The sequence below is a fragment of the Thalassophryne amazonica genome, chromosome 9 (genome assembly GCF_902500255.1).
Source record: "Thalassophryne amazonica chromosome 9, fThaAma1.1, whole genome shotgun sequence".
Classification (NCBI taxonomy): Eukaryota; Metazoa; Chordata; class Actinopteri; order Batrachoidiformes; family Batrachoididae; genus Thalassophryne; species Thalassophryne amazonica.
Genome location: NC_047111.1, coordinates 103622095 through 103649983, shown reverse-complemented (window position 1 = coordinate 103649983; position 27889 = coordinate 103622095). Strand labels below are relative to the sequence as shown.

Genomic DNA, 27889 nt, shown 5'->3' with positions numbered 1-27889 from the left:
CACAATTAACTGCTTAGCAACCACCCCTGCCTAGAGTATGGACCCTAATGATTTCCCTAATTTCCTTTAGATGGTCAAGGCCATTCAGGTATTGCGGATCCACTTGTTGGAGTTGGAGAAGGTCAATGAGCTCTGTAAGGACTTCTGCAATCGCTACATCACTTGCCTCAAGACAAAGATGCACAGCGACAACCTCCTTCGTAATGACCTCGGAGGACCATATTCTCCCACACAGACCAATCTCAGCATGCAGCAGGTTAGTCACACCAACAGTACCACAACAAATTAGGAACTGGATTACCTGTGACTTGTGACCGTTGGGAGAAGTGTTCAGTCAAATGAGTTTGACGTGTAGCTATGTCTTTGTTTCCTTACTAGTGTCTCTTTATGATCCCCTAGGAACTAATTCAGACCTCCTCTCCATCCATGACCTCTGTCTCCAGCTCTGTTAACCCTTCAGGGATTGTGGTGCCTGCTGGGGGTCTCCAACAGGGCAGTGTTGCCATGACTACAATCAATTCTCAAGTGGTATCCGGTAAGTGAGCGCAAATACACGCAAACATAAAACATGATGATGCTGATGTGGCTTGCATTGGTTTTCAGTCTGTATGGGTCAACTTCACAAGTCAAGGAATTAAAGTCTCAATTCTCAACCCTTAACAAGAACCCTAAAAATCCATGATTTACACCACAAGGCATTGTTATTGTTTTCACATCCAGGTTTACTGTCACCACAATGCTTGTGGCCCTTCCCAGTCACCCTCTTGGATCCACCTGTGATTCTGGAACATAACCATGTATACATGTTTAGTCAGTGGTGGGCACAGCTTACCAAAAAGTTAGCTTTGATAACCACTAATCAGCTAACTGAAAAGTTATCTTTTATAACGCAAAACCGATAAACTGCCCAAAAATTTATTGGAAGCCACAGCTAACCGCTAACCGATAACTTTCAGTATTGCCTCCAGTACACTGTCAGCTAGTGTAATATAACCGGGCGCCAGTAGCTGGCAGTGTTCTATGCATTTTGACCCGGTTATATCGCACGGTTGTTGACATGAATCACAACTTAACAGACTTTTTGGTTTTGCAAATGCCTTTTTTTAACAAAAGAAAAAAAACGACATATGTCACAAAGCACATTTGTTTGTAAACACCAACACACACATTATATTCACTTGTGTTGGTTTTTACATACAGTTGTATGCAAAGGTTTGGGCACCCCTGATAATTTTCATGATTTTCCTTTGTGAATTATTATTGTCTGGATCAGAAATTTCAGTTAAATATATCATATAGCAGATGAACACACTGATATTTGAGAAGTGAAATTAAGTTTCTAGTATTTACAGAAAGTGTGCCATAATTATTTAAACAAAATTAGGCAGTTGCATAAATTTGGGCACCCTTGTCATTTTATTGATTTGAATACATTTAGCACTAATTATTGGAACACAAAATTGGTTTGATAAGATCATTGACCCTTGACCTCCTTACACAGATGAATCTAATCATGAGAAAGGGTATTTAAGGTGGCCATTTGCAAATGTTTGCCCTCTTTGCATCTCTTCTAATGAGTGGCAACATGGAAGCCTCTAAACAACTCTCAAATGACCTGAAAACAAAGATTAACATCATGGTTTAGGGGAAAGATACAAAAATCTATCTCAGAGATTTCAGCTGTCAATTGCCACTGTGAGGAACATAGTGAGGAAATGGAAGACTTCAGGAACAGTACTAGTTAAGGCCCGAAGTGGCAGGCCAAGAAAAATCTCAGATAAGCTGAAGCGAAGGATAGTGAGAACAGTCATAGTCAACCCACAGACCTGCTCCAAAGACCTACAACATGATCTTGCTGTAGATAGTGTCTCTGTGCATCGTACAACTATACAGCGCACTTTCCACAGTGAGATGCTGTATGATGCTGTAATGCAGAAGAAGCCTTTTCTGTGTACACGCCACAAACAGAGTCACTTGAGGTATGCTAAAGCACATTTGGACAAGCCAGCTTAATTTTGGATTAAGGTGCTATGGACTGATGAAACTAAAATTGAGTCATTTACACATAACAAGGGGCGAGATGCATGGCTGAAAAAGAACACAGCATTCCTAGAAAAAACACTTGCTACCTACAGTAAAATTTGGAGGTGGTTCCATCATGCTGTGTGGCTGTGTGGCCAGTGCAGGTACTGGGAATCTTGTTAAAACTGAGGCTCACATGGATTTCAGTCAATATCAGCAGATTCTTGAGAACAATGTTCATGAATCAGAGTCAAAGTTGAAGTTGCGTCAGGGCTGGATCTTTCAACAAGACAACGACCCTAAACACTGCTCAAAATCTACTAAGGAATTCATGCAGAGGCACAAGTACAGTGTTCTGGAACGGCCCTCTTAGTCACCAGAATATTACTGAAAATCTGTGGTGTGATTTTAAGAGGGCTTTCCATGCTTAGAAACCAACAAACCTGAGATGTTTTGTAAAGAAGAATGGTCCAAAATACCTTCAACCAGAATCCAGACTCTCATTGGAAGCTATGGGAAGCATTTAGAGGCTGTTATTTCTGCAAAAAGAGGATCTACTACATATTGATGTATTTTTTCTGTTGGGGTGCCCAAATTTATGCACCTGCCTAATTTTGTTTAAAGAATTATTGCACACTTTCTGTAAATCCTAGAAACTGTGTTTGTCTGCTATATGATACATTTAACTGAAACTGCTGTTCCAAACAACCAAATTTTATATGATTTATAAAGTAAAATGATGGAAATCATCAGGGGTACCCAAACGTTTACATACAACTGTAGAATGAATTAGTCAACCAAGCAGTATGAGTGGAGGCTAAGTTTACCCATAACCCCTTTGGGCATCTGTGTGTTAATGCTCAAATCTTCAGAATTAGTGCCTCATTTTAAAATGAACAGATATGTGTTATATACATTGTATATTTTAAGAGTTTACATTAATGTAGTTATTCTATCCAGATTCATTTGATTTATAAATTAAAACCATAAGTCAAACCTGCTTTCCTTTTCAAGACGTCTGCCTAATGGCTGGACTGCTGTATGCTGTCAAGGGTAATGACTTTTTTTTGGCAGTCTAGTGGCCAGGACCCTTCTGCTGGGTATAGTTGAGCTTGGCTCCTCTCAGCTACCTCACTGCTGCAAAATACATAGCAGACAGGAGCCAACAGGGTTTATAAATGTTTTTCATCATTACTAACTATGTAGAAAAATGTTAGCGGTCTAAAAGTTATCAGAACTAACTTTATCGGAAGCTAATTGGTTCGCTGATGGTTTTTGAAGTTAGCTGAAAAGGTAGTCCGCTAACAAAAAAGTTAACTTCGCTAATTAGCAGTTAGCAGATTCGCAGAACTGTGCCCACCACTGTGATTAGTTGTCATTTAACATTTCTAATTGAGATTGTAATCCGCATTGTTGAATCTTAAGCAACAGTGTATTTTAGTCTTGGGATAGGGCAGCACAGTTTCGTTTGAACCCTGCATAATATTGCAGGATTTGACCACTTATGGGGACAGCCGCTCCCGTTGTGCAGTATATACACAGCGTAACTTCACACTCGAAAATGGTGTATTGTTTTGTTTTCAGCTACAATCACCGAAGCAGTTGCAAAAAATGTTTTTTCGGTTCCCAGTGGAGAAGGGAAGAGGAGGCAAATGGAAGACGTCGTGTCAGTAAATGTTAGCCTACACAGCTAACCAGAGTAGCTATGTTGTCTTTCCTGCAAAACCGCCTCGACATGTTTGTGCTCCGGGTCATAAACAAACTGCATGTCCACTTTCCACCACATCGTCAGTTTTTCTTTGCCTTTTCACTTTGTTTCCATGTAATTTGTCCAAAACCTCAGAGAAAATGCCGTTTGTTTTCTCCCTGGAAGTAGAGAAATGACATCATAGGCGTCATATTTTACCCCTTTAGCATCCGCGCTCAAACGAGACTGCGCTGCCCAATTAACCAGCAACACTTAAAGTGTTTAATACATTTTGATTTCATCATTGTGTTGTTGTGTACAAGTGTGTTACAGAGTCATGCTAAGTGGTTTGCTGAGGGGTTGTTATAATGTCAAGCCTGTACAGTGAAATGTTAATCCTGCCCTCTGGAAATCCCTTTTAACCCAAAATAAATCAATGTCTCTGCCTTTGATCAGGACGCACTGAACAACTCAAACAGACTTCGATAAGAGTGTCTTGATCAAGCTTAATTAAGCCAGCTGCAAAAACATGCTCTTTTCTTTTCTTTTTTCTCTCTTCTTTATTAACGGACATTGACACACCTTGAATTTAATGATTTCGTTTCTCGATTGCTGTTTGTTTTTGGAGCTGACAAGAAGTTAATAAAGGCTCTGGAGTGGTGCGGGAGGTGGCTGCCGGTGATTCTCATGACGGAAAATTATCCCCTCAGGTGGGACACTGTACCAGCCAGTTGCCATGGTGACATCGCAAGGGCAAGTATTAACGCAGGCGCTGCCGCCGGGAACTATCCAGATCCAGAACTCCCAGGTAAAACCATAGATATTTTGTCTAACACAACCAAGAAGTCTCTGTCTTTTTTATGATTTAAAAAAAGTCTCCCCACCCACTGTGCATCTTTTTATTGTTTCTATGTGTATGAAACACCCGCTGACAGATGAAATGAAAATTATTTATTCCTGCGATGATCTGGGCACTGACCAAGCACGATTCTGTCGACATTAACTCCACATGAAAGTCACATGACAATAACTTGCAGGAATATGTAGTTTTGGCTGCATGTGATTACAATAGCATTTTTAGAATTACAATTAGAATTACAATTACAATTACAGAATTACCCCTTCACTCCAACAAATGTTAAAAGGCTTTAAAAAAACACTCAAAATACCTCCATAAAAAATATTTTTTTGAATGACACATAGAGAAATTTGTGGTTTTAATGTTTGCCTTTTTTTCGATTGCAGTTGTTCCTCTCTCAGATCACTTGTTTCAGTAGTTTATCGCCACATCAGCAATGCTGGATTGAATTTGCTTTTGTGAGGCCAGAGACTCATAACGCCGACACGCAGAACGCAGACAGGACAGGAACATAACAGGACATGTGGGTACCGCTGGAACCACTGTGTGTCAGAGGAACGGTTACTGAGGGAGACTCAGATGAGGAGTACTGTTTGCATTGTGAGGGAACGTCAGCTACAACATATTGGCCATGTACTGCATTTCCTTGGCATTCAGTGTTGAGGACCCTAAAAGCTGGAGATGGTCGAGGGGACACCCACGTTTCACCTGGTTGCTGCACAAACGGCTTACTTTCGGGAGGTGAGGCTGGATCAGTTGTGTGCCTGGGTGGTTCCATCCAGGATTCATATCGCACACCCAACACAAGCTACTCACTGAAAGAAAAGGTGTTAGTGCAACAAATAACAGCATATTTGCTGAGGAATCCTTCAAATCTGGTTACAAGCACCAAAATTTGACTGTGTATACCTTATGGTACGTATTTTAGTTAAATAACGTTAACCATTTGAATTTTCAATAGGGGGCAAGTAGGGGTCAATTGAAGAACTGCATAGGGGTCAAAAAAATGTTTCAATCATATTGAAAGCTATACCACATTATGTATCTGATCACAAAGATTCCAAAAAGGTATAGTTTGGACTATCTGTGACTGAGTGTTCTGGAGTTATGGGGTAAAAACAGCAAGCATGGCGACAAAGGTCACTTTCAGTTTGTACAGAGGTCAAAGTTAAAGTTGCTCCAATTATGATAAAACATGATGCAAATTACTGGTTGAGTTAGTGGGATTTTAAAAAGGAATAGTTTGGACCATGTGTCATCTTAGTTATCATGTTATGGGGTAACATATGTCACATGTCATGGAATCCAATGGACGACATTGTTTGACCTTTACTTTGGAGATCAAACATTCAACACAGTCAGAACTATTCCATTTGTTAATCCTATTAGTTCAACCATTAATTTACACCACGTTTTACCAAAGCTGGAGCAACTTTAACTTTTGACCCCTGTACAAAGTGAAACTGACCTTTGTCACCATTCTTGCTGTTTTTGCCCCATAACTCCAGAACATTCAGTTATAGATAGTCCAAACTATACCTTTTTGGAATCATTGTCATCAGATACATAATGTGGTATCACTTTCAATATGATTGGAACATTTTTTAATTTTGACCCTATGCAATTCTTCAATTGACCTCTACTTGGCCCCCTATTGAAAATTCAAATGGCTAAAGTTATTTTTCCACAATATGTACCAAAAGGTATACACAGTCAAATTTTGGTGCTTGTAACCGGATTTGAATGATTCTTACAGTTATCTGCTGTAGTATGTACGAATTGTTGAAGAAATCTGACACACAGGTATGAAACACTGCAGAAGTAATAAAAAAGTTGCATTTTACTGGCTAATGGCACAGAGAAAAAGCAGCTGTCTATATTTGAGTGGTTATTGTGCTTGTTTCTCAAAGTTTCACATACCATTTGGAGATGATTGATTAGTTTACAACATTCCACCAAGAGGATTTCCAAACAAACTACTTGAACGTTTGCAGCAGTGGTGTTGTGAAGAAGGGCTTAGGTTTAGGCAGGTAATTCTGTGCTCGACAGCTGGGAGGCCTCGGTGAAAACTGGTGACCCAACCGAGGCAGAGCACTACATGGAGGCTGGGAATTAAACACAGCCCCAACGTTACTTCACCGACAAGCTCAGAGCAATCACACTCTCGAGCACGGTGTCACCAGTTTAATCAGGTTTACGTCCCCCCGAACACACATTCCCGGGGCTGAGGGGAAGGGGGAGGTTGTGACACCCAGCTGCGACGGAGTTTTGTGTGAGTCATATATATATATATATATATATATATATATATATATATATATATATATATATATATACTGAACAAAAGTATAAATACAACACTTTTGTTTTTGCTCCCATTTTTCATGAGCTGAACTCAAAGATCGAAGACATTTTCTCCATACACGAAAGACTTATTTCTCTCAAATATTGTTCACAAATCTGTCTAAATCTGTGTTAGTGATAGGGTGGCCAGATGTCCTGCTTTGTGCCACAAATTGAGATGGTTTCCGCCGTTGTTATTGACAGTCCGGCTTCAGTTTTGAAAAGCGTGTTTTAAAAATGCATGCTTCAAACACACATTTCAAAACTGAAGCCATTTACTCACCAATATAACTAGGAGTCCGTGGTTCAGATGACATGTTCAGTTTCAGATCTGGCTCAAACATTTTTCTTGTTCTAAGGTAGATTAGAACTTTTTTGTGGAACACAACATCAGATACTCTACAGGAGGGGCCTCGCAGTCAATGTGTGTCACCAGTTTCAAAATGGCTCTTTTCAACCACACGTGTGGTGCTCTGACATTCCAATCATCTGGGTGGCACCTGGGGTGTCCAATCAGATTTCAGGGGAGTCCAGTGCAACCCAGCTACACCCATGCCAGGAAGTGTTCAACATTTCCTGTTTCACTGTGGACTCCAAATTTAGCACTTCCTGTTTCAGTCTCAACTTTCCACTGAATTCCAGTGAGATCCCATGAGATCTCATTTATTGTCAAACCAGGATGTGTTCAACATTTGACTTTTTTATTATTTACTGAGACAAACAAAAAAGTTACACAGAAACCTGGCAGAGGATTAAATACAACAGCAAAAACAACATACCAAAGAACAAGTTAATAAAAAAAAATAAGATCTAAACTAGGGGGGAATTAAAAAATATAAATAATAAACAAACAAAAAACTTTCCAAAGTTAAACACATTTGACATTTCCTGTTTCACTGTGGACTCAAAATTTGGCACTTCCTGTTACAGTCTCAACTTGCCACTGAATTCCCACGAGAGCCCATGAGATCTCATATACTGTCAATCCAGGAAGTGTTCAACATTTGACATTTCCTGTTTCAAAATTTGGCAAAATTTGGCTGGGGATGTCTGGGGAGCTGGGATGGGGGAATGGTCCATCTGTCCGGTTCTGCCATGGTCTCGTGGACCTACACTGAGGCTTGTGGGGCCCAGGGTGCCGCGGCCTGTTGGAGGGGGTGGGTGTTGCAGTGGGCATGTGTGATGACACTTGGGGGGTGGACGGCTGCTGGGGGGATGGGGCCATGATCTCCATGGGGTGGGGTGCTGTCCCGCTCTTACTTGGGGGGTCTCCTGATCTTGGGCTTTGGTGTTTGGGGTGGGGTCCGGGGGGTGGATGAGGGGCTTGGGGAGGTCTTTGGGGAGTCCTGCTGGCTGTGTTGGGGGAGTTTCATGTGCTTCCTGGCTTGGGGGTTTGTCTCACCCCTTGTCTGGGGGCCAGATCCCCCCCTCGTTCGGCTTGGTGGTCCCTGCCCGGGCTTTGGGTTCGGTCGTAGTGGCTCCTTGGCTCCTTGTCCCTGACGCCACTCGCTCCTTCCTTTGTGGACCGTGGCCCGGGTGGTGTGGTTCTGGGGCGCCCCCTTTGGTGGGCCTACGCTGGCACCCTGTGTGCTTAACCTGATGTGTGGAGTTGCTTCCTGTGTGTCCGACATTCATCGGGCTGCCCCGGTGGCTCTGGTGGGTGCCCTTTCTGGCCCCATGCCCTTCTACTTTCTTTTTTGTCCTTGTTTCTCCTGGGGCCCTGCATCTTAGACCCATTTCCATCTGTTGCATGCAGTCGACCATATGGTTCATATGGTAAGGTTCTGTACTTTTGTCTTGGCCTAACACACCAGCCACAGTCATTATTGGATATTTAGCTGTGATCTGGGTCTCTGTGTGGATGGTCAGGTGTTTGTGGCCATCACCACAATTCGGTTTTGGGTGTTCTCAAGGGGATCAAGACTTTGGTGTCCTAGATTAGGGTATGGATGCTCACTAACTAGACAACAGACTGTTTGCTGATTGCTGTCACTGCTTGTTCATGTGTGGTTGTTTGTTCTGGTATGTTGTGTGGTTGGGGTCCTGTCTCCTTGGTGTCTCACTTTTCATCACTTCACGGTTGTTGCTGTCGCCACTTGTCTTTCATGTTGTTTTTGTGGTCGGCCCTTCCTGATAGAAGTTGTCTCTTAGCTTTGAGTAGGATGTTGTAGGCTGATCGGGAAGGGCGGATGGGGTCACATACGCACATCACATTCACTCATGCACTACATACTGTGCACCCTAGCCAGCTGCTACTATGGAGTAAGTAAAGTATGATGCTTGCCACTTAACCTGTGAACGACATGAACTGTGAAAATAAGGGCTCCGGTGAGCACGTCGTGATCACATATATAAGGCTGACCGTGTGTGTGTGTGTGTGTGTGTGTGTTCGCGCACATACGCCACTTTCAACCTAAGGGCCCCTGTGACCTCCCCCTTGATGCCCCCAGGCACCATAGCAAGTTTGGTGTGGATTGCTTAAATACTGTGCTGTGCTTAGCGAACACACACACACGGTCAGCCTTATATATTAGATATACAGTGGGGAAAATAAGTATTTGATCTACTGTCTTTGCAAGTTTTCCCTCCTACAAACAATGGAGAGGTCTATAATTTTTATCGTTGGTACACGTCAACTATAAGAGACAGAATCTAAAAAAGAAATCCACAAAATCACATTGTGTGATTTTTTTTTATTTTTTTTTAAGTAATTAATTTGCATTTTTAGCCATTAAATGTGTTTTCTGAACATATTTCTGGAAAGATTTGAGGAAAAAAGCAGCTATGTCGTGAGTTGTGACTACTGCTTTTTTAAAATAAATAATGGAAGGGACAGACGTTCCACAGGGCAGGACTCACATGTGCTAAACATACACCCACGACCAGACTGTGAATGTGCAGTTCATCCGGAAAGTATTCACAGTGCTTCAGTTTTTCCACATTTTGTTATATTACAGGCTTATTCTGAAATAGATGAAATTCTTTTTTTTTTTGTTGGTCAGAATTCTACACACAATACCCCATAATGACAATGTGAAAAAGTTTTTTGAGATTTTTGCAAATTTATTAACAAAAAAAGTATTCACAGCTTTTGCCATTAAGCTCCAAATTGAGCTCAGGTGCATCCTGTTTCCACTGATCATCCTTGAGATGTTTCTACAGCTTAATTGGAGTCCAGCTGTGGTAAATTCAGTTGATTGGACATGATTTGGAAAGACACACACCTGTCGACATATAAGGTCCCACAGTTGACAGAGCATGTCAGAGCACAAACAAACCTCTGAGACAGGATTGTCTCAAGGCACAAATCTGGGGAAGGGGACAGAAACATTTCTGATGTTTTGAAGGTCCAAATGAGCACACTGGCCTCCATCATGTGCAAATGGAAGAAGTTCAGATCTGCTTCTTAAAGTAGATGCCAGTCTAAACTGAGCAATCGAGGGAGAAGGGCCTTAGCCTGGGAGGTGACCAAGAATCTCATGGTGAGTCTGTCAGAGCTCCAGCATTCCTCTGTGGAGAGAGGAGAACCTTCCAGAAGGACAACCATCTCTGCAGCAATCCACCAATCAGGCCTGTATGGTAGAGTGGCCAGATGGAAGCCACTCCTTGGTAAAAGGCACATGGTAACCCACCTGTAGTTTACGAAAAGGCACATGAAGGACTCTCAGACCATGAGAAACTACATTTTCATGAACTCTTTGGCATGAATGCCAAGTGTCATGTTTGGAGGAAACCAGGCACCATCCCTACAGTGAAGCACAGTGGTGGCAACATCATGATTTGTGGATGTTTTTCAGCGGCAGGAACTGGGAGACAAGCCAGGATTGATGGATAGATGACTGCAGCAATGTACAGAGACATCCTGAATGAAATCCTGCTCCAGAGCACTCTTACCTCAGTCTGCAATTGCAACCATTTCTTTATGGTGAATTGGAGGAGGCTGGAGGAAAGTTCATCGCGAAATGGCCGCTACAGACGCCGTATTGATTTTCATTTCTATGCAATAAATAAAGAACACGTCTGATTTAAACCTTTTTGCTTTTTTGGTGGTATATTGAGGAGGCAAGGGGAAGGGTTCTTTTGAAATAGATATTTTCCAATAACCAATATGGCTGCTATGGACACCATCTTTATTGTTTGTTTCCTTGCATTAACTAAAGCACACCACATTGGATTGAAACCATTTCTTGGTGCTGTATTGGGGGAGACTAGAGGAGTATCCTTTGGAAAATCTGGTCAATATATCACATGCCAGGTGTAAAGTAGCAGTCTTTTGCTGTACAAATAGACCTTATGCCATCTTTAAAGCAGCAGTCTTTTGTTATAGAAATAACATCCAAACTCCTTTATCACCTGTACTCATGATAAAGCAATACACCAACTTAACATATGAATTGATAAGGGAAAAATGCAGAACCTCACCTTACTCTTTCTTTGCTTCAACTCAGGGAGCCTTTGTTGCTGCTCTCCCCTCACCTGCTTTGGCGAGCTGGTCCAGCACTGCTAACTTGCCAGAAAACCTCTCACTTCAGTCTTCTGTCTGAATAGTAGTGTGCTAGGTTTCACCACACCTCGCTTTTAAAGGAGTTGACAGATAACAATGCCATTTGTTTTATTTGTCAAGTCCAGTCTGGGAGCATTTGTTAGTGCTGCATGTCACTGCATCTACCATACCCTCCCTTGGTCCTGGATGCCAATGACCTAGACAGGCAACTGGTCCATCCACACCTCAGCCAGTTGAAGGGTGGGTGTCCCCTTTGGCTTTCTTCAGCTGCAGTGGTTCTCAACACTGAGACATCTACATGCTGGGACATTCACAGGAAAATGCCCCACATGCAAGCGCTATTCCTCATCTGAGTCTCCCTAAGTAACTGCTTGTTTGGCAAAAAGTCATTTGGATCCTCCAATGAGACCTGCTACTGAACACATCCGTTCGTTGCCTTAAGCCCCGGTCACATGGCTCTAACGAAGGACACCGAAGCCAAAACGAAACAAGAAATCTGGACTTACGTTGACTTTCTGAGACATTGTGTAATCATCGTCTACCTTCTTTTCTGTAGCTGGCGCTTTGTCTGAATTCGTGAACAAATCCTGACGACAACCTCAATTCATCTGTATTACGTTTTGCGTTCTGTCTTGACGGTTCCTCATCGTTTGCGTAGTTCCCATAGTGTCAACGTTCCTTTTGATTGTCGTTCAACTTCGCCTAACCTCCCAAGTCTGATGTCTTGCACGAACATTGACGGTATCTGAATGGATCAATAACTAAAGATCCGACAAGCTGAATGCGACTCGTCTGTGTGTGGAATGAAAAGCAACATTTTCATACAGAAAGAACAGTGGCAAGAAGGTTTTATCAACTACTTTAACTATTTACGCACGTTGCAGCCGTCTCTGGCTCAAACGTGCATGTGCACGCACACGTTGTTGTAGTGAAGACAAACCTGTTGTCAAGACAACGCAGTTGTGGAGAGCACAGACTCGCTGCAGAAATGATCACAGCGTCAAGGTCACCGTTCACTTCGTTTTTCTTTTGTTAGTTTTGGTTTTGTCTTGGTCTTTTATGCGCTCTGCTCTCGCAGGCTTTTCGGTGATGGGAGAAGTGCAGGCTCATTCATCCACTTTTTCGCGATGATTTGTGGCTTTGTGACTTTTTTCCTTTGTTCAGCTAACGCCATGTGCCGTGTGTTTGGGCCCTTAGGTCACGGGTTAGCATCTGAGTTTAACTGATGTGCCACCCAAAACACACATATGATTAATTAGGTGACTAAATACAACTTCTTTGCATACTGTACCTTGCTTTACACACAGATTGCATGCCATTCAAATAGCAAGGTGCAGCTGGACACGCTTCAGATGCACTTGCACCACGTGCTTTTGGCCCACTGTGATAGATCATGTATGATCTCAGTCAGATCCAGCCTGTTGACTGTCTTTGATTTTTTTTATTTTTTATTTTATAATTGATTTTGTACAAAATGCAGTAACATTTTAATAAATGGATGACAAGTGCATGAATGGATTTTAATTGTGGTTCATAGTTGTGGACTGTCAACACTGAATGTCTCCAGATAAGCTTGTAAGCACCAAGACAAACTCAGATCTACATCACTGAAATATAAAATCCACATACTTTGTCGCATTTCCTCACCAAACTGAAATCAAAGGTTTTCCCTGATGCTTGGCTTCTTGTCAAAGCTCAGCTGAACCTCTACATAGTCAGATCTAGGTTTTTTATTATTATTTTATTTTACTCAATTACTCAAATTCAGTTACCATGGTGACACTTGAGGAGGTGTTTCTGTCCTTGCTAGAGGTGGAAAAAAGGATAGGTAATTGGTCTTCCTTTGTTTCCGTGGCAACAATAACTAAGCCCTGCATCCTCTCATTTTTCTGTTTCTTTCTTCCGTTTCCATCTCCCTCCTGCTGTCTGTTGAGAAGGTGAATGTGGACCTGTCGTCCCTGTTGGACAGTGAAGATAAGAAGTCCAAGAATAAGAGGGGCGTCCTGCCCAAACACGCCACCAACATCATGCGCTCGTGGCTGTTTCAGCATCTCATGGTGAGGCGGACGAGAAGCTTCAGTGTGTTGAGAAAGGCTCGTTTGTTGGCTTTTTCATTCCTGGGGTTGAGGTCAGATGTTTTGGCAGGGCCGCTACGGATGCAAAGAAAGGCTAATGTTTAAAATACAAACTAGAGGTCTTCCTGGATCCAAAATGTTGGTACGGTGACCGATGGCAGGATACTGAACCAAATGTGTAGAAATTAATTAATTATGAATTTTAAAGGAAGAAACATGACAGAGACCTGTTGATAATTAGGTCCAACAAAAATAGGACAACCAAGAAGAAAAACTAATGGAAAGAAAACAACACACCAAATGTCAATCAATAAAAGTCTACACCTGGACATGAGGTTTTGACAAGTTGATATAAAAACTGACCAGCCCAGACAGACCCAACCTGAGTCGGGCCCTGGGTTGGGTCTTGCTTATTCGAAATGGAATGGATCCATGAAGACTACTAGAGTCTGAAGAAAGCTGATGGTAGGTTTGCTGTGACCCATTTGGACATGTTGGCTTACGCAGGTTGTATTTGTTGCTTTTAAAGACAGTTTATTCGGGGGTGGCATTAACTCAAAATCAACAAAAACACAAACTCCAACAAACATGAGTAAAGTTAAAGTGGCGTGTCTTTCGTCTGCAGCACCCGTACCCAACGGAAGATGAGAAAAGACAGATTGCAGCACAAACAAGTCTAACTCTGTTACAAGTGAATAACTGGTAAGTTGTTACTTTATCCTTTACTACTCAGCATGTATCTAATGTGCATTTGCAGAAAAGCAAACCCACTCTAACGGAAATATGAATGGAGCTTTTGCCTCATTTGAACTTCAGCGTAATGTCACTCAGTATATTGGTTGTATTGTGGCGCCACCTGCTGGAAGAATAGTAATTACACAGAAGACTCATTTGGTTTGTTGTTTCCTCTGTAGTGTGTGTTGACAGACATTAAACCCTTAAAATACTCGCGTTTAAGGCACGTTTCCTGTCAACCTCACAGAATGTGGGATAAAAATACAAAGAAAGAAAATCTGTTAAATGCAACCTCATACGAGCACTGTCCAACCAGACTGGACCAACATCATTCCAACAATATTGACTTGTGTGCAATAAACAGGTTAAACGTGAATAAAGTTCAGTATAGAAAAGTGAAATATGAGGAATTGAATGCAGCAGAGGTGTTCCCCTCAGCATGCAAACTGGGACAAACTTCATTATTTTGCCGACCTGAATCTGATCAGTATTTGTGGAAAGGTGCGGCGCCTTAGCAACAAGGCAAATAATTTTTATCTTAACCGGTTTAGGGTTGGGTTATGATTAGAATTAAGGATAGGGTTTCATTTTTATAAATTACATAAAAAAAATTTGGAAACACTACTTCTATTTCTGGACCACTGTGCACGTTCTTGCATAGTAGCAGAATCTGGAATACTTCTGTTTTGCATACTGCATGAAACAGGGGCTTTTTGATTGTGCAGATTTATAAAGTTCTACAGCACATCTTCTCTGTTGTGCATCAAAAGAAGCTGATTAGCTGAATATACAGCTGTGATTAGGATATGGGCTTGAATCACAACTTAATAACAGCACCAGGCAGAGCTAGGTGTGGGAAAAACCCTGGTAGTTATTTTCTTTAAGAATATTTTTGCCTCCTGGGAGAGACAGTATTCTATATACTATATGGACTGCATTTATATAGTGCTTTCATGGTCAAAGGATTTTACAGTGATGCCTCATATTCACCCAAACCAATGTCACACAAGGCACTCAGCTGTACTCTGGGAGCAACATCAGGATTAAGGACCTTGCACAAGGGCCCTTAGTGGTCTTCCAGCCTGATGTGAATTTGAACTGAGGATCCTCTGGTTAAAAATGCACCACTTTAACCACTTGACTGTCACATCTGGAGTAGAAACCTTGATATGGAATATCCTATCTATAACCAATCTGAACGGGTTAATCAGTCAGATTCCACGCTAGGTTAACAGACAACAAACTCTTTCGACTTGTAGCTTCTAATACTATGTTTTCTGGTACTGGGAAGTATCGCTGCTCCCAGTGGTCATATAGAACTCTAACCAAGAGGGTCTGGCTGCAGAATGGTGCTCCAGTGGAGAAACTGGAAGACACATCTTTCTACAGTGGAGCTCCACTTTCTCCAAATTCTGCAGGAGCCTTCCACCTGTAAAGAAAAACAGCCACGCAACCGTCTCCAAACATCAGTCAAGACGACACTGAGGGGCAACAGTTCAAAACTAAATCCAGGCCTGTTGTATTACAGCGTTACATGATTTAACAGGCACAGTCCCTTTAGTCTGGTCTGATGTAACAGCGAGCCAACATTGCGAGGCTAACATCAGAGTAACATGGCCAAGATTCCTTGTTTGAGTTGATTCCAGCAACCACATTTTGAACCACTTTCCATGTAATTGCTGTTTTTTATTTTTGTTTGTTTGTTTGAGAAGCTTGGAGTGACTTCAGGTCCTCTCTTTTTCCCAGGTTCATCAACGCTCGTCGGCGTATCCTCCAACCTATGCTGGATGCCAGTAACCCAGATCCAGCTCCTAAAGCCAAGAAGATGAAGTCCCAGCACCGTCCCACACAGCGCTTCTGGCCGGACTCCATTGTGGCTGGAGTTCTGCAGACACACAGATCTCAATCAGCAAACAACTCAGACAGTATGCCTACACTTAAATCAAAAACAGAACAGCTGTTTTTTTTTTTTACAATGTATGCTAAAGACCTCTTCTGTGTCTTTTGTCAAGTGGGTTTACATTCTCACCACTAGATAGCACTCCTGACTTGGATTTCTCATCTAGCATAGACTAGAGAGTCACCTTATCTTCACACTACAATGGCTTTAGTCCTTTTGAAAGATGATGCACCATTTGTCAAATCAGAGATATATTTTTGAACTTGTTAAACAAAATTCACTCACTCACTCACTCACTCACTCGCTCACTCATCTTCAACCGCTTACTCCAATTAATGGTCACGGAGGACTGCAGTCTATCCCCTGGACAGGACACCAGTCTGTCGCAGGACTTTTAAACAATATAATTTAGCAAAATGTTCTTATTATTTACAATAGTGTTCAGAATAATAGTAGTGCTATGTGACTAAAAAGATTAATCCAGGTTTTGAGTATATTTCTTATTGTTACATGGGAAACAAGGTACTAGTAGATTCAGTAGATTCTCACAAATTCAACAAGACCAAGCATTCATGATATGCACACTCTTAAGGCTATGAAATTGGGCTATTAGTAAAAAAAAGTAGAAAAGGGGGTGCTCACAATAATAGTAGTATCTGCTGTCGACGCTACAAACTCAAAACTATTATGTTCAAACTGCTTTTTTTAGCAATCCTGTGAATCACTAAACTAGTATTCAGTTGTATAACCACAGTTTTTCATGATTTCTTCACATCTGCGAAGCATTCATTTTGTTGGTTTGGAACCAAGATTTTGCTTGTTTACTAGTGTGCTTGGGGTCATTGTCTTGTTGAAACACCCATTTCAAGGGCATGTCCTTGTCAGCATAAGGCAACATGACCTCTTCAAGTATTTTGACATATCCAAACTGATCCATGATACCTGGTATGCGATATATAGGCCCAACACCATAGTAGGAGAAACATGCCCAAATCATGATGCACCACCATGCTTCACTGTCTTCACTGTCTTCACTGTGGCTTGAATTCAGAGTTTGGGGGTCGTCTCACAAACTGTCTGCGGCCCTTGGACCCAAAAAGAACAATTTTACTCTCATCAGCCTACAAAATATTCCTCCATTTCTCTTTAGGCCAGTTGATGTGTTCTTTGGCAAATTGTAACCTCTTCTGCACATGTCTTTTATTTAACAGAGGGACTTTGTGGGGGATTCTTGCAAATAAATTAGCTTCACACAGGCATCTTCTAACTGTCACAGCACTTACAGGTAACTCCAGACTGTCTTTGATCATCCTGGAGCTGATCAATGGGTGGGCCTTTGCCATTCTGGTTATTCTTCTATCCATTTTGATGGTTGTTTTCTGTTTTCTTCCACGCGTCTCTGGTTTTTTTGTCCATTTTAAAGCATTGGAGATCATTGTAGGTGAACAGCCTATTATTTTTGCACCTGCGTATAAGTTTTCCCCTCTCCAATCAACTTTTTAATCAAACTACGCTGTTCTTCTGAACAATGTCTTGAACGTCCCATTTTCCTCAGGCTTTCAAGGAGAAAAGCATGTTCAACAGGTGCTGGCTTCATCCTTAAATAGGGGACACCTGATTCACACCTGTTTGTTCCACAAAATTGACAAACTCACTGACTGAATACCACACTACTATTATTGTGAACACCCCATTTTCTACTTTTTTTTACTAATAGCCCAATGTCATAGCCTTAAGAGTGTGCATATCATGAATGCTTGGTCTTGTTGGATTTGTGAGAATCTACTGAATCTACTGGTACCTTGTTTCCCATGTAACAATAAGAAATATCCTCAAAACCTGGATTAATCTTTTTAGTCACATAGCACTACTATTATTCTGAACACTACTGTACATCATTTAGTCCAATTTTCTTATATTTTTCTGTTATTGAGCAAAAAAAAGGATTATTTTTAAAATTACTTAGCAGTTTTAGTATAGTTTTCAGATTTAAGTTTGTATTAAATATAATTGTATATTTCAAATATGAATAGTAAGTCCCTTCGGCTGCTCCCTTGTTTTGCACTCGGGGTCGCCACAGCAAATCCAAGGTGGATCTGCATGTTGAATTGGCACAGGTTTTACGCCGGATGCCCTTCCTGACGCAACTCCACATTACATGGAGAAATGTGGCAGGGGTGGGATTTGAACCCGGAGCCTTCTGAACTGAAACCAAGCACATTAACCACTTGGCCACCACCCCTGCTGCATATTTCAAATATGAATATACGTGTTAAATCTAAATGTATGTATTACTTATGAATGTCAATTTTAAATGTAAATAAATATCTTAAAAATAAATATAACTTTGTTGAGGACAAATCTGGGTGAATAAATAATAATAATAATAATCATGCAAGTAGCTCTGTGGTATAGTACTATTACTACCAGTATAGACTGGGGTTTGATTCCAGGTCAGTGCTTCAGGCTATCTGTCTGTGTCCTTGGACAACAATCAGTCCACCTAGATATAAATAGGTCCAGCCTTTGCTGGGGAAGTATCTGAAAATGGACTGGGGTTCATCTATGGGGAGTTGTAGACGCTCATCACCTCGACGCTGTTCCTGGCTTCTGATACTGTGTAAGACTTGAGTGAATAAAGTGAATAGTCCAGATGTGTGGGGTCCATGACACTGGACCTGTTGTTTCCGGGTGTCAGAGTCCTGCTTGTTCTCATAAAGTCTTAATACTGATTGTTTCATACAGTGAGTCACAGCATTCCAAATATTAAATGTGAAGTATAAAAGCTACGTTCATATTACCAACTGAATTAATCTGATTCATGGCCAGATGATTTTTTTTTTCATTGTTCCTCTTAATGTTGTTTCACTGACTGTGTGTGATCTGATTGTTCTCACAGCTATCATCGAAATCCGATTTGAATTGCACATGGTGACGCACATCTAAGCAGCCCAGTGGGCTGGTGTAGCCTGAAGCCCCCGAGTTTGTCAAAAATCAAAAGCACTGACATGAAATGGTTAAAAAAATCAATTCTCCTTCCTCCACAGGACTGTTTTTGTGTGTGCTTGTTTTATTTCTTTGCATCCTAACCTCGCTGTTGTTTGCCTGCCTCCCCTCAGACCCGCTGAGCATGGACGGCCTCCAGTCGCTGTCATCAGACTCGGCCACCCTCGCCATGCAACAAGCCATGCTGGGAGCTGACGACTCCATGGACGGCACGGAGGAGGAGGAGGACGACGAAGATGAGGACGAGGAGGAAGAAGAGGAAGAAGCCATGGAGGAGGAAGAAGATGAGGAAGATGGAGAAGAGGAAAACGACAGGGGGAGGCAGATGGTCAGCAGAGGAGGAGGAGGAGGAGGAGGAGGAGGAGGGGGAGGAATCAGAGATCTGAGTATGGAGCACAGGGAAGAACTAGAGTAACGAAAGAGGCAGAAAAGGACCGCATGACCTTTGACCTCAGTTGTGCCCGTAAATGACACGTGTCATCCTGAACTGAAGGGCAGCTCTTAGACTCTTCAGAGCTTTTAATGGCAGATTAAGTTGTTCTCCAGTCTGCAGAGCTGCCTGAAGTCCAATCACACCATGACATCACTCAACAAAAATATAAACGCAACACTTTTGGTTTTGCTCCCATTTTGTATGAGATGAACTCAAAGATCTAACACTTTTTCCACATACACAATATCACCATGTGTAACAATGGGCCTCAGGATCTCGTCACGGTATCTCTGTGCATTCAAAATGCCATCAATAAAATGCACCTGTGTTATTCGTCCATAACAGACGCCTGCCCATACCATAACCCCACCGCCACCATGGGCCACTCGATCCACAACATTGACATCAGAAAACCGCTCACCCACACGACGCCACACACGCTGTCTGCCATCTGCCCTGGACAGTGCCATACATCCAAGAACATCACCTCATGTTGCAGCAGGATAATGCTCGGCCCCATGTTGCAAGGATCTGTACACAATTCTTGGAAGCTGAAAATGTCCCAGTTCTTGCATGGCCGGCATACTCACCGGACATGTCACCCATTGAGCATGTTTGGGATGCTCTGGACCGGCGTATACGACAGCGTGTACCAGTTCCTGACAATATCCAGCAACTTCGCACAGCCATTGAAGAGGAGTGGACCAACATTCCACAGGCCACAATTGACAACCTGATCAACTCTATGCGAAGGAGATGTGTTGCACTGCATGAGGCAAATGGTGGTCACACCAGATACTGACTGGTATCCCCCCCAATAAAACAAAACTGCACCTTTCAGAGTGGCCTTTTATTGTGGGCAGTCTAAGGCACACCTGTGCACTAATCATGGTGTCTAATCAGCATCTTGATATGGCACACCTGTGAGGTGGGATGGATTATCTCAGCAAACGAGAAGTGCTCACTATCACAGATTTAGACTGGTTTGTGAACAATATTTGAGGGAAATGCTGATATTGTGTATGTGGAAAAAGTTTTAGATCTTTGAGTTCATCTCATACAAAATGGGAGCAAAACCAAAAGTGTTGCGTTTATATTTTTGTTGAGTGTATGTATGACGTTCTCCATCATCTCAACAGTCAGCTCAAGTATTTGGATAACATCACATTTTTATTGTATGGAGAGACTCCAAATGACACAGTAACTAAAAGGTTAAAATGGTTTGTGTCACGTATAAATTGGGGGAACCTTTTTTAAAAAAAAAAAAATCAGTTTACTGTAAACTGTTACATACAAATGTAACAATCACCTGAGCCAATCTTTGAAATTGTGATACAAACAGAAAAATAAATTAGTTTACTTTTTTGAACAACTGCCAAATAAATAAATAAATATTTTTTTGGCCCAGAGCAGACTGGTGACAGTCATGCCTTTTCTATTGTAACCATCAGAGGGCGCTGCAAAAATGGTGACATACTTTTTGCAAGTCAAAAGCTTCAACAAAAGCTGTAAGCCTTCAGGTTGCTTACATTTTAAATAGTAAAGTACTACGTGACAGAGTCTCTATTAATGCAAAACACAATTTTCTCTTGTAACGTCGCCATCTTTCTGCAACAACTTGGTCATGACAGTGTCCAGACTTTGCCATTCAACTAAGTGGGAAAGTGTGTCCAAACTTTTGACTGCTGGTGTAAGAGCACTCAGACGATCAGCATCGATGGCCTGATTAAGACCAGTGGTGGGCACAGCTAACTGAACAGTTAGCTTTGATAACCATTAAACCACTAACTGAAAAGTTAACTTTTGTAACTCTAAACTGATAAATCGCTAAAAAAAAATTAGCGGGTGTTACCACTAACGGCTAACTTTGAGTATCGACTCAGTACACTGTCAGCTATCGAGGGTTTTCATGTATCCCATAATCCCTTGCGCGCCAGAGAGTCACTGCAGTCAAAACAACATAGAGAATCCACATGATGACAATTGTAAATTAATATTATACTACAAAAATGTAATTTTTTATGCTTTTCGTCACAATAATAAGAGACTGCTGCATGATACCCTGAAAACTAGCTAAAACAATTATAACAAATAATCCGTGTCTGCTACGTTTAATCTGCGTGGAATTTAATAAACACAAACCGAATTTCAGACATATTATATATTAGTCTGGAACAAAGAGGACAAACAGTGTTGTAAAGAACAATAATCAAGATGTTAAAGAGCAAACTTCACTTTCCCCCAGAACGACATGATCAGGAAGCGATTGTAGCTCACAGCAGCTCCCATTGAAAATAACGGAGAGACAGCCTGTAATTCTCTCATGTTTACATAAAACAAATGCAATAACAATGTCTATAAACCCAGAGAATATATTCATGAGAGTTTTAGGCACAATATAAAAATAGTTTTATGTTGCGATGTTAATGGTGTTGTCTGTGTGCAGCGGTTAAAGTGCAGCGTGATCAGACCGTCTCAATGCAGTTCTCAATGATACTGAGATCTCGCAGCGCGGCGACTTCTCCGAAGTTTTGCGGGATTTGAAACCTGAAAAGGGCGAATTGATAAGCCAGTTTTGAGTTTAAGCGCTGCAGGGGCTACTGGGTAGTTTCAAAGGCACTCATAAACACAAAACAAACACATGAAAAATAAATAAATAAAAATAAAACCTCAGACACTGTCATCATCTTTATCAAAAGCAGGAAATCGCAGTATTAGAAGTAACACTTTATATTATACATTTATAAAATGGTGCTACGGCTCACCTGTATTGCATTCACAAAGACTAAACAAATGCACAAAAAATAAATAAAAAAACTGACTTTTGAGCTGCTTACATATCGTTTTTGTCCACAGTACAACTTCTTGTCTTCTTACTGGCGCTTGTGTTCTTTGATCTGTGAACCGGAAGTGTTAGCTAGCTCTCTGCGTTCATAAACAGGAACTAACATGCATGATTTTAGGGTTAAATTGACCATTAAATTTACTCACTTTACCAGCAAAAAAAAAAAAAAATGTTAGTGGACTGAAAGTTAGCGGAAGCTAACTGGGGTGCTGCTGGTTTTCAAAGTTAGCTGAAAAGCTAATCTACTAACGAAAACATTACCTTCGCTAATTAGCGGTTGGTGGATTTGCGGAACTGTACCCACCACTGATTAAGACGTAACCATCATCAGGTGTGTTTGGATCTAGGCCCTTTTTTCAGACTCTTTCTGATGAAAACCATCCAGAATCCCAGTGGTCAATTCTAAAAGTGTCTTGGTGATCAAATTGTCATCCTAAAGCATCACATGTGCCTTTCTCTAATATGTGTTTATGCAAACTCAAGCCTCGAAGTTTAACCCACGTTTTCAAATGAATTGCACCCCAGTAAAATTGCAAGATGTTCAAAAAGTAAATAAATAAATGCCAAGATGACTTAAATTGAGCTCTTTTCAAACATAACTCTGTGGTGTCAAATCAGAGCAGTCTGACCGTGTAAAATTCAAAAAGGGTCAAAAGAGCAGGGGCATTTTGTGGCTGTTTACAATGCCAGAACAATGATAAAGTAGAAGGGCACTCATTAGGGTTTGCACCTCCATCAGAGGTCTAAGTGGCATCTTAGGATATTAAAAAAACAAATCTGGAATCTTTTATACTGAGCCGTCCCACAATATGATTTCTATTTAGAGCCAACACTTTTCAGTAAGATTTGTATTTTTTATTCTATTCTATAATAAAAATAATAATCCCAACTCTGTCCCTTTTTGCATAGTTACCTCAAAAAGTAATAACAATAATAAATAAAATCATAAATGCTCATTTCTGAATTTGCAAACCTGACCCCCCCCCAACCAGAACATTTGATTGCTTTTTGCCTATCAGGATGAGATCTAAAACGATTCTTTTGCAGGAGGCGCTCACCATTTTTCACCCAGTTTAAAAATGTATTCATGATGAGACGATGAATCAATCTGGGGGAGAACGGTTATTATTTCGTTTGTGTCAGCCAACGACTTTGTGAATTCAGTGAGTGCAAATGTTTTGGCACCTTATATGTGGAAATTGTGCACCAAAAGTACATGCATTTCTTTTTTTCCCCCCTCCCTTTTATTCCACATGAAAGTCCTGATCAATTTAAACTGACAGTCTGCACTTTCATGTTCAGTTAGTCATTTCGCTTCCTAAAAATAAGAGCGTGGAGCTAAAAGGGTGTTAATAAATGTGTAATGCTCTCCAAATATGTGAGTGTAAACGTTGGCTTCCTGTGCTGGGACTCGCCTTTGTAATGACTCATAGGTTCTCAGGTTGAACTTTCATTTTCACTGATGCATTGCTGCAGTGAATTATTTCAAGCATGATTTTTTTTTTTTTTTTTTTACTTTTTAAATTTCTTTCATGAATTAAATAACAAACAAACCCTTGTAGTAAACCAGTGTATACTGACTGTGCATATAGTATGTATATTGGATTTCTGATATGTTTGCAATCTGGTGTTGAAGGTTTGCATATTTATTCTATTTTTGTGAGGCCTGAGATGTACGCTGGAGGGACAGCGTGATGGTTTCTCTTTGCTGCAGCCAGTGGCCATCACATACTTGACGTGAATCATCAGCGGATTTTTGTGACTTGGGGCGATTCTGTCACAAAATGTTCTAAGCTACATGTCGACATTAAGAAAAACTCCCAACAACTTTGAAATCTCCAGTTGGCAGCAGACGCCAGCAAGTGTTTTGCATTATGGAGCGCAATTGGGGGAAAAAAAAACTCAGCAATCATGTCTCTTTGAATTTTGTGTGAAGGATTTTGAAGAAACTGTGAAACTCTTTGAACTCTGTTTTGTACTCGGACTCAGCGGCACACAAATGGAGCGACTTGTTTCTAATGTGAAGATGTCTTGAAAAGAAAAAAAACATGTTATATTGAATGTTCTGATTGTTCATTGTGAAGTACGTTCCTCATTAATATTAATTTCTCTATTCCTTTGGGTTTTTTTTTTTAATGATGGATCTTCCAGAGCAAGTGACAGACAGTAGGGAATATTTCTATTTCATTTGTACACTTTGTTGTCATAATCTATTGTGTTTCAATAGGACAATTTTTATAATTAAAAACATGTAAAGTTACAAAATTCCACTCAAGACGTTACAGTATTGTGATGTACTTAAAAAGAATTGTCTTTCATCCGCAGCGTAAATTCTTTTGTGAATGTCATTAAAACTAACAAATGCCCTCCCCCCAAAACGTACTGTATTGATCCAAATATAAGACTATCCTGATTATAAGACACCCCTCCGAAGACCTATTTTGAAAGATTTTATTTTTTTTTCTGAAGATCAAATCTTAATAATAAAGAAAATGTTCTTAAAATACTGCAGCAGTTACACATAATACATAAATAATGGACAACTATTACGGCATTTCTGACCTGAAGTAGTTCAATAAACCAGATCCACAATGTGAATAGATTCTGGCTGTGCCAGGCTAGGCCGGAGGGGAGGGCGATCAGAATCCTAACTTTAGTTTACATTTTGCTGGGAAAGCAACAGACTTTCTTTTTATATTATTTTGTCTTGCATTGTTAAAAAGGAATAAAAAACTGAGATGAAAGGAAATATTTTGATGTAGATTTGCATCACTTCCAAAATTTGCCCACTTTTCCTTGTCCCAAGGATGTAGACTGCTCTAGGCTGGGATTCGATGGGGGCTGTAGCCCGCCATAACTCCATCACAAACTTCACAATTCCGCAGTTTCTCACAGTCTCTGGCCAATCAATCTTACAGCGTTCCCATGGCACTTATGAGATGTTGTACTGGGATCTACACTGGGAATTTTGCTGAGTAAAATTTACTCTACTGGGATAACATTTGATGCCAGTCTAAATGGAGCCAAATATACTCTACCACAGGGCTAAATCAACTCAATATAGTGTAAAATAAACTCTTATTGGAGTAAAACCATTTGCATTGACTAGACGGTGTTGCCGACCAAATGGTCCGCTCTAAAACGCGGTCAGCCCTGCCTTCACTGCGCATGCGTCATCAGCCATGTTTCACGGATTACCACCTCATTTCTGCTTGAAACTGCACTCCAGTCATCATCTGTCTCAGTGACAGATATATGAAGCTTTTGTTGCGCATAAATTCAGCATTATTTCATCAGAAAAGGTAGAGGAAGCGATCACAGCGCCACAGCTACACCAGCTGCTAGCTGTTGCGTTCACTGACCATCTGTCATTTCAAAGCGTCACAGAATATCGCCTCATTCCCAGACATGGGGTCAAATACTTTGCATTGTATATAAATACAAATACAAATACTTTATATTTTGAGTATTACAAATACAAATACTTTCTATGAACTATAAACAGCAAATCAACACAAAAACTGATAAACCGGTGACAATTTATCAATCAATCAATCAATCAATCAATTTTTTTATATAGCGCCAAATCACAACAAACAGTTGCCCCAAGGCGCTTTATATTGTAAGGCAAGGCCATACAATAATTATGTAAAACCCCAACGGCCAAAACGACCCCCTGTGAGCAAGCACTTGGCTACAGTGGGAAGGAAAAACTCCCTTTTAACAGGAAGAAACCTCCAGCAGAACCAGGCTCAGGGAGGGGCAGTCTTCTGCTGGGACTGGTTGGGGCTGAGGGAGAGAACCAGGAAAAAGACATGCTGTGGAGGGGAGCAGAGATCGATCACTAATGATCAAATGCAGAGTGGTGCATACAGAGCAAAAAGAGAAAGAAACAGTGCATCATGGGAACCCCCCAGCAGTCTACGTCTATAGCAGCATAACTAAGGGATGGTTCAGGGTCACCTGATCCAGCCCTCACTATAAGTTTATTTATTGTGAAAATAGCATGACCAAATACTATTGATAAGTAAAGGATTGAATGTTTTATCACAAATTCACTATTATGATATCACAGGCAATAATCAAACTATCACAATCTATATTCAACACGGTGTCACAGAGATTCCCAAGTTTGAAAAGTATTTGAAAATGTATTTGTAAAAGTATTTGGAAATACTTGGGATTGGCGATGTATTTGAAATACAAATACTTTGAATTCAAAATCAGAAAATACAAATGGTCCAAAAAATGTATTTAAGTATTTGCAAATACAAATACTTTTGTATTTGGCCCCACGTCTGTTCATTCCTGTTTAAAACAGCCATGTTTCTGCTTACTTTTACCTTGTCATCTGATAGTTAATAATACCATTAATCCATTTAATCACTTTGGGTGAAGACAGTCCGTCCACAGAGCAGCTGTGCTCCGAAATGACGCACGCACAGTGAATTCGTGGCGGGGCGGGGGGACCATTCGGTCGGCGACACCAGTAGAGCTGATTTCCCTCTACAATAGAGTATTTTTTAACTCTAGACTGGGATCAAATGTTATCCCAGCAGAGTAAATATTACTCAGCAAAATTTGCTGTGTACTGAGCACGGCCATGCCACCTATGTAACACAAGGATTGGTATTATTATTGTTATTTAATTTTCTTTGGCATGCTAGTATGCTTATCAGTGCATTCCTTGTCAAAGAGCTCCGCCCCAAAACTACAACCTGGTGACATTGAAAAACACAAGGATGGTCCAACATTGAGAAAGAAAGGCGAGTAGCGCCACCTAAAGAAGAGCAGCATGTCTGCTGTATCATTTGTTGTGCAGGTTCTTACTTTTTCAAAATTTTCCTAATATGCATTACAAAGGTGTTTTCATCTTTAACCATTTGTTGTTGTTTTTTCAGTCTGCTGTCTATTATATGTGCGAATATTTTAAAATGCATTTATTTTCACATTCATTAAAAATTCTGTTGCTCCCCGACTAAAAAAAGCTGTGCCCCCCCCTCCCTCCCCATGAAAGACAGCATCTCTAAAGCCACCAGCACCTATGGAGCCATCCATCCATCATTTTCTATACCCACTTACTCCAACTGAGGGTCACAGGGCGTGAGTCCGGGTACATCCTGCACAGGATGCCACCACCTGTGGATCATCTCTCCATTCCATTAATGACAGCCACGTTTTGAGGTTTAGCATCTATAACAGATGGCACACATAACCTCAAATAACCTCTTGTCAGTTTTTGGCTGGTAACAGTAAAAAGTTCAGCAATACTTCAGGTTTTCACAACAATCCCATTTTCTTTGATTCTGCCTTATTCTCATTGTATTACAGCTCCCCCTGCAGGAGAATTCAAGGTCTTGCATGCTTATGTTACATGTCCTGTTTTCTGGGCCGTAACAGTATAAAATTACCTCACTGTGTTAGAGGTTATGTACTCATTTGTCAGACATTTCTTTGCACTGTGATTTCTGTGACAGATT

General features: G+C 40.9%; 1 protein-coding gene across 6 annotated transcripts in view; it reads left to right on the top strand.

Annotated features, from left to right (window-relative positions):
* The window catches only part of pknox2 (pbx/knotted 1 homeobox 2), a 321900-nt gene extending 302163 nt beyond the window's left edge, over nucleotides 1–19737 (top strand). For 3 of the 6 annotated variants that reach the window (XM_034178877.1, XM_034178876.1, XM_034178879.1), the window contains 7 exons: nucleotides 71–256; nucleotides 400–535; nucleotides 4420–4517; nucleotides 13350–13472; nucleotides 14116–14192; nucleotides 15972–16150; nucleotides 19245–19737. In XM_034178877.1, the coding sequence (XP_034034768.1) occupies nucleotides 71–256; nucleotides 400–535; nucleotides 4420–4517; nucleotides 13350–13472; nucleotides 14116–14192; nucleotides 15972–16150; nucleotides 19245–19546 (1101 nt within the window). In that variant the 3' untranslated portion in view covers nucleotides 19547–19737. The remainder of the gene's footprint in view (nucleotides 1–70; nucleotides 257–399; nucleotides 536–4419; nucleotides 4518–13349; nucleotides 13473–14115; nucleotides 14193–15971; nucleotides 16151–19244) is intronic. The other 3 variants (XM_034178881.1, XM_034178878.1, XM_034178882.1) reach the window with 2 other exon arrangements.
* Nucleotides 19738–27889: the final 8152 nt, after the last annotated feature.